Raw genomic sequence first — 6,971 nt, 5'->3', positions numbered from 1 at the left:
AATTACTTGTAAATTGAAATTAGCTAATGAAAATATTGAAGTGCAAGTGAAATATTATTTAAATTTTAAGTGAAGTATGTGATTTGAAAGTTTATTTCGAGTGAAGACTTTGAAATCATCAACGTTCATAAACACTTTTCTAAATGAACTTTATGCCCAAAACACACACATTTTTAAAAGTGAAAATACTCTTCTTTGTTTATCATCATGTCAAATGCTGGCAAATTGCAAATAGGTAATCAAGTGGGTTGAAGAGAATTTAAGCTTGAATGTCAAATGGTAGTCTACACACTACATCACCCCAATTGATTCCTTTGTTCTTGTGGCACGTGAGCTTGAGAAGCATCAACAGTTGACTAAATTAACCAACACAAAAATATACAAGGGATCACAAGTCACAACTTGAACCCACTAATGGAAACAAACTATACAACTTGCTCACTGCAAAATGTTGCAGCCTATATTTCCTCTCCCATTTCTATTGTTAAGTATCCATAACAGTAAGCCCCTCCCAAAAAGTTAAAAATTAAAAGTCATAACTAAAGAAAAAGTCAGCCAAAAAGAGAACATTTTTACACTTTGAGAGTATGGTCCTGGCTTTCAATAGATTCCTTCACTAGTTCAATGCTCTTTTGACTAAGAGACCCATCTTCCTCAGCATCAAAACTAGCATGAACACTGTAGAAAACATACACTAGTACAGCAAGTCCTGAGAAGAATCCGAATCGAACATAGGATGGTCTATCAAGTGAACCCAACAAAAATATGTTGAGGAAGATAGATATGGAAGGAATCCATGGCATTAATGGGACACCCCAAAACTCAGGTTTTTGCGCTTGTCGTACCATATAGTGGAATATTTGTACTACAGCGATGGCGATTGCTGTGCAAGCACCAAGCATGAAGGCTTTTGGCTTGCCTGGTGGTGCAAATTGCCATAAAAGGGTGAATAAGATTGCAGTCAAAGAGAAGCAAAAAAGGAAAGACAGTGTAGGCCATGGGTTTGTTACTCCAACTGAGACGTAACGCTTGTAGATAACAGCATTTGCTACCATGTAAAACACAAACAGTGTACCGATTGACACAAGGTTCAGGAGTATTTGTAAATCAGTGAAAAGGGCAATTGCTGCTGTGCAAATTCCTGAAAAGATCAAACATATCCTTGTGTTAGTGTGATACTAATAATTCCCTTACAAGGAATTGTAGCAGGAATATATTTCTGAAATTGGTAAGAACGTGTCATTTCAGTCAAAAGTTGCGGCCTGTACAAATTCCTGTAAAGATTATGGGTCTGAGAAAAGAACATGACCAGATCTTCAAAAGGGTAGAAGAACAAAGGATTCGAGATATTGCATTTTCAACTCTTTTTCCAAAGTCATCTAAACATTCCCATTTACTAAATTCTTGTTCCACTAATGTAAGTCACACACATAATCTTTACAAAGAATAAGAATTCAAGATTGGTCAGCAACTGAAAAAAGTTTATACTTTGCTGAGCTCAAAAACGTGACTCAATAGTGAATCAAAGTATGTGGAGAACATTCGTTTAGATAATGATATGAAGAACCTTTCTAATTATATATTGTTTGGACCAATAATTGCAGTTAGTCATTCCTGTCCTTCTTGAATTAATAAGGAACCTTACTTATTATATTTGTAAGGTGTATACAATGCACTATTATCATGAATTAGTTCATAGACTAAATCAAGATCAGGAAAAGAGGATTTAATTCCCTTTTGGGCGGTAATTGTCACCACTATTTTGACTCTCGTGTCATGACCTCCAAACATGAGATTATTTCAGGATATAATACAACTTATTTTAAAACTATACGGAATATGTTCTTGCTTGAAATACATATATTTCATTTTCATTAGTTTGAAACATTTTGGGAGCCTTGGCGTAACTAGTAAAGTTGTAGCCATGTGATCAAGAAGTCACGTGTTCGAGCCGTAAAAATAGCTTATTGCAGAAATGCAAAGTAAGACTGCGTACGATAGACCTTTGTGCTCTGACTGTTCCCCAGACCCTGTACATAGGGGAAGTTTAGTGCACCGGAATGCCTTTTTTCGAAACATTTAGGTGGTACACAGTGGCTACAAATGTCACTAAAATGAAAAAACAAAAAGCCAATATTATGATTGAGATATGAGCAAAGCTTTATCCAATGATGGACCCACATAGAAAATCAGTCAAAGCCCCTTTCACTAAATATTTGTCAAATCTTTGTGTGATTGTGAAGGACTCATCGTTTGACATGAATCCATAGACCCCACAAAACCCAGAAAAATAGTTAACCGAATATGATAGAGTCCCATGATAAACTTATGAGCATTTCCCTAAAACGTAAAGCTATAGCCTTAACCGAACCGAAACGGTTCTTTTGTGGACCCCCCCCCCCCCCCTACTCTCCCAACAGCAAAGCTAACAAAGAGCACATTCACGCAATAACAGGAAAACACATACACACGCATTTCTACCAAGTGATGCACATAAAAATACGTAACACAACAAATATTTGATGTTCTAAACAAATAACACACCGCTATGCTTTTATTCCCCAAGCCAATACTAATTAAATTAATGATGCTTTGAGAAATAAATAGTAGTAATACATTTAGGCAAATATTCTTGCGGATCATTTGGTTTGAAACATAATCCCACATCTTAATCTCGATAATTAAACGACCCCTTAGTAATTAAGACATTAAACATCATGCTTAACAGGTTTACGTAGTATTAAAATAAGGATTAGAATAAAACGTACCGAGAAAAACAGAAGCGTTAACAGGCGTTGATGTCTTAGGATGGACCTTAGCAAACCAAGCAGGAACCACGCTGGACCGTCCGATCACACACATGTATCGAGCCTGCCCCAACATTGCCACTAACAAAGATGTTAGTATACCGAAAGCCGCCCCTACACCTATCACATTCGACACCCATCTCCAGCCGTCTGATCCCATAAATGCCCCCGAAAATGGCGCGTCTGGATCAATCTGTTCATCAAACAATTCAATAAGTATGTAATTAACATTTTATATTAATCACTAATTTGATAAAAAATGATATCTAATCTATTACTGTCACATATTAAATACAATCATAATAAAAATTAAATTTAAACTGTCAATACATATAACTTAAATGATATATATTAACCTCTTTTACATTTATTTGAGTTTGCTTACATTGCCGGGAGTTTTAAATCCAAATAATTGTGCGTAAAATTAGTCAATTTATTTGAGAGTGAGGTATAATCAGATAAATAATAATAAGGGCAAAAATGTACTTTAACCTAAGTAAACCAAAAAAAGCGAATTATTATACTATATTATACCATATCATAAGGGAGAAGCATGGACATAGAAGCAGCCATGAGGCAGTAAAGAACTGTCACGAGTATAACGGAACCCGAGACGCCAGCAGGTATATCCTTAACTGGATTTCTGACCTCTTCAGCCATTGTAGAAACGGCGTCGTAACCTATGTAGCTCAAGTACACCATTGCTGCCCCATTGAACACCCCTGAAGCTCCAAATGGAAAAAATCCACTCGCATGATTTTGATCCCCTGCTTTTGTAAAATTCTTCGTTTCACCTCTCGTAAATCCAATTACAATAACAAATACTATGAACACTAAATGTAACGCCGTTAACACCATATTCAACATCGAACTCTCCCTTGTACTGCACAAAATAACAGCAAATAATTATTATTCGAAGCTTATTTGATAAAATGAAATTGAATTGGATTGGATTGAGTTTTCATGATTTTGCCGTACCTGTAGCAGATGATTACGGTGAGGGCTAAAACAACTAAGACAGCAACAACATCAATCTCATTGAATCCTTTGGGTAATCCACTAACGGTGATTTTCAATTTACTTTCTATGCCCAAAGCTGTACATAAATATCCAGTGAAACTCCTTGCCACCGCAGCATTTGATAATACGTAGTCAATTATTAGATTCGCACCAGTCAAAAACGCTAGAAATTCACCTGCACTACGCCATGACGTTGATCAAGTTAATCGGAGTAATAAAAAGTTACAGGCAACGTGATTTTTATAAGTGTTGATTAACGAATTGTTTTAATAAATTCGGAGTGAAAAACGGACCAAAAGTGATGCGGATATAGCTGAAGGCACCGCCAGCAACAGGCATATCAACGGCGAACTCAGTGTAACAGAAAGCAGAGAGAAGAGCACAAAAGCCAGCAATGGCGTAAGAGAGGACAACAGCGGGACCAGCACAGAGACGGCTAGCACGACCGGAAGTAACGAAGACGCCGGCGCCAACCATACCGCCGACACCAAATCCGACGAGGTCGTACCACCGGAGACTCCGTTTCATATCTCCACCAGACCGGGCTCTGACTCGGCTTGTTTCTTCGAAAGAAGTCGAGACTGAACCGGCACGGCGAGCTAACCGGTTTGGGGTATCGGAAAGTGCTCGGAGGTAAGATTTTAAGTTAGAGAAAGAGGAGTTATGGTTCTCCATTTTTTTGGACCACCACTCTCTCTCTCTTTCTCACGTTAATTTATCAGTATTTTGAGTGAGTTTTTTGCAGAGAATTGAAGATGGATCAATGGGTATATAAAGCGTTTGCAGTTAACACTTCAGAATATGGCTCATACTGATACCATTGGATCTTCCGTGGAAAAAATAAAATAAAAGAAGATACCTATTGGATCAAGATACTAACATCCACTAGCATTTTAAAGAGAGGCAAATTACATTTTCTTTTTTTAAAACATTCAAAAATAGCCACTTTACAAATAGCTACTCTCTTGTAATTTTAAATTTTTCAAGGGAAACTCGAGAACAACAACAACCCCGTATAATTTCACAAGAATCTGGAGAGGGCAGGATGTACATAGCTTTACTCCTACCTTGGAAGAGCAGAGATTCGATAGACCATCGGCTAAAGAAAATGGAAGATGCACTGATAACAATTAATAGCAAGACAATATATTTAGAAAACTAAATCGAAGGTAGCAATAGAGAATATGAAAGAAGTACTGATATCAAGTAATAACAAGACAATATATGTAAAACACAAAATCCAAGATAGCAATAGAGAATACGAAAGAAGTACCGATAGCAAGCTAAGGGAGTACTGATGGCAATAATAACAAGATATGCGATAATAGCAAGCACTAATGAAGACAAAAGGGAACGCATGACTACCTATTAACCTTCTATCCTAATCCTCAACCTCCACGCCCTCATATCCAGGGTCATGTCCTCGGTTAGCTCAAGCTGTACTATGTTCCGCCTAATCACCTCTCTCCAAGACTTCTTTAGCCTACCTCTGTCCTTCCTCCTAGCCCCATGGCCAACCTCTCACACCTCTTGACTAGGCATCTGTGCTTCTCCTTTTAACATGCCCGAACCATCCCAGCCTCGCATCTCGCATATTTTCCTCTATAGGGGCCACTCTCACCTTGTCCAAATAACTTCATTCCTAATTCTATCTAACCTAGTATGCCCACCCATCCATCTCAACATTCTCATTTCAGCTACCTTCATCTGATGGACATGGGTGTTCTTGATTGGCCAGCACTCTGTCTCATACAACATAGTTGGTTTAACCACTACCTTTTAGAACTTACCTTTAAGTCTCAACGGCATATTCTTACCGCACAAGACACCAGAAGCGAGCCTCCACTTCATCCACCTTCTCTGATATGACGTGTGACATCCTCATCAATCTCCTCATCATTCTGAATTATAGATCCAAGATACTTGAAACTCTCTCGCTTAGGAATGACTTGCGTATCAAGCCTCACATCCTCGTCCGCTTCCTGGGTAACACCGCTGAACTTGCACCCCAAGTATTCTATCTTGGTCCTGCTCAACTTGAAACCCTTAAACTCAAGGATATGTCTCAAGACCTCCAGCCTCTCGTTAACACCACCTCGCATCTGATCAATCAGGACTATGTCATCTGCAAATAACATGCACCAAGGCACCTCCCCTTTGCATATATCGCGTCAATGCGTCCATTGCCAAGAAAAACAAAAACGGGCTAAGTGTTGATCCCTGATGCAACCCCATCTCAACTAGGAAGTATTCAGAGTCTCCTCATGTTGTTCTAACCCGTGTCTTAGCTCCATCATGCATGTCCTAGATCACTCTAATATACGCTAATGTACTTTTAGTCTCCAAACATCTCCATAGAACCTCTCTTGGAACTTTATCATAAGCTTTCTCTAGGTCAATGAACATTATATGTAAGTCCTTCTTCATCGCCCTATACTGCTCCACCAAACTCCTCACATTGTGAATGGCTTCAGTAGTCGACAATCCCGGCATGAAACCAGATTGATTTTCAGAAATGGACACACTCCTCCTCATTCTCCCTTCTATCACCCTCTCCCAAAATTTTATCGTATGGCTTAATAACTTGATACCCTGTGACTAAGTTTTACAGACAGAATGAAATTGGCCAGTAAGTGCTATTGTTTTCTCAGTACATCGTCTGCTTGCTTTGAGCCGAGGGTCTATCAAAAATGGACTTTCTGCCTACACAATGCGATCATCTTAAAATGCGATTATAAGACTATGTACCAAATCCCTGTGCCAATATCTTAAACTCGAATTGGCACGTTACAATGCAATTATAAGACTATTAAAACTCGAATTATGGACTATGAACCAAATCTCTGTTACACACTTTCTGAGCACAAAAATCATCATCAATGTGCCAATATCATTTTAGATTATATGGAACAACTAATGTGGCGTAGATAATTAAGATTAAAGTTTCTATAGAAAGGTTTTGTAAAGCAATTTCGAGATGCGATACGCACCTTTATAAATCACTATGGCCCCTGAAGTTTGAAGAAAATGTAATTTTTAGCCCCTTGCAATTAATAAAATTTAAGAATGCATCTTTATCTATTAAAGTAATCTAGAGTTATTCTCAGTATAATTGAGCAAAACTGCATAAGAAGATAACATTTA

At 38.0% G+C, this 6,971-nt stretch overlaps 1 protein-coding gene across 1 annotated transcript; it reads right to left on the bottom strand.

Annotated features, from left to right (window-relative positions):
* Window positions 1-335: 335 nt before the first annotated feature.
* On the bottom strand, window positions 336-4,674 carry LOC109239616 (cationic amino acid transporter 7, chloroplastic-like). The gene is made up of 5 exons (XM_019406203.1): window positions 4,121-4,674; window positions 3,786-4,002; window positions 3,342-3,690; window positions 2,769-3,000; window positions 336-1,141 (listed from the first exon to the last, which is right to left on the bottom strand). Exons 1-5 carry the CDS (start codon window positions 4,500-4,502, stop codon window positions 573-575), a joined length of 1,749 nt encoding a protein of 582 aa, XP_019261748.1. The 5' UTR covers window positions 4,503-4,674; the 3' UTR covers window positions 336-572.
* Window positions 4,675-6,971: the final 2,297 nt, after the last annotated feature.

Source organism: Nicotiana attenuata, unplaced genomic scaffold (genome assembly GCF_001879085.1).
Source record: "Nicotiana attenuata strain UT unplaced genomic scaffold, NIATTr2, whole genome shotgun sequence".
In the NCBI taxonomy this organism is placed as follows: domain Eukaryota; kingdom Viridiplantae; phylum Streptophyta; class Magnoliopsida; order Solanales; family Solanaceae; genus Nicotiana; species Nicotiana attenuata.
This window is presented reverse-complemented; position numbering and strand designations above follow the sequence as displayed.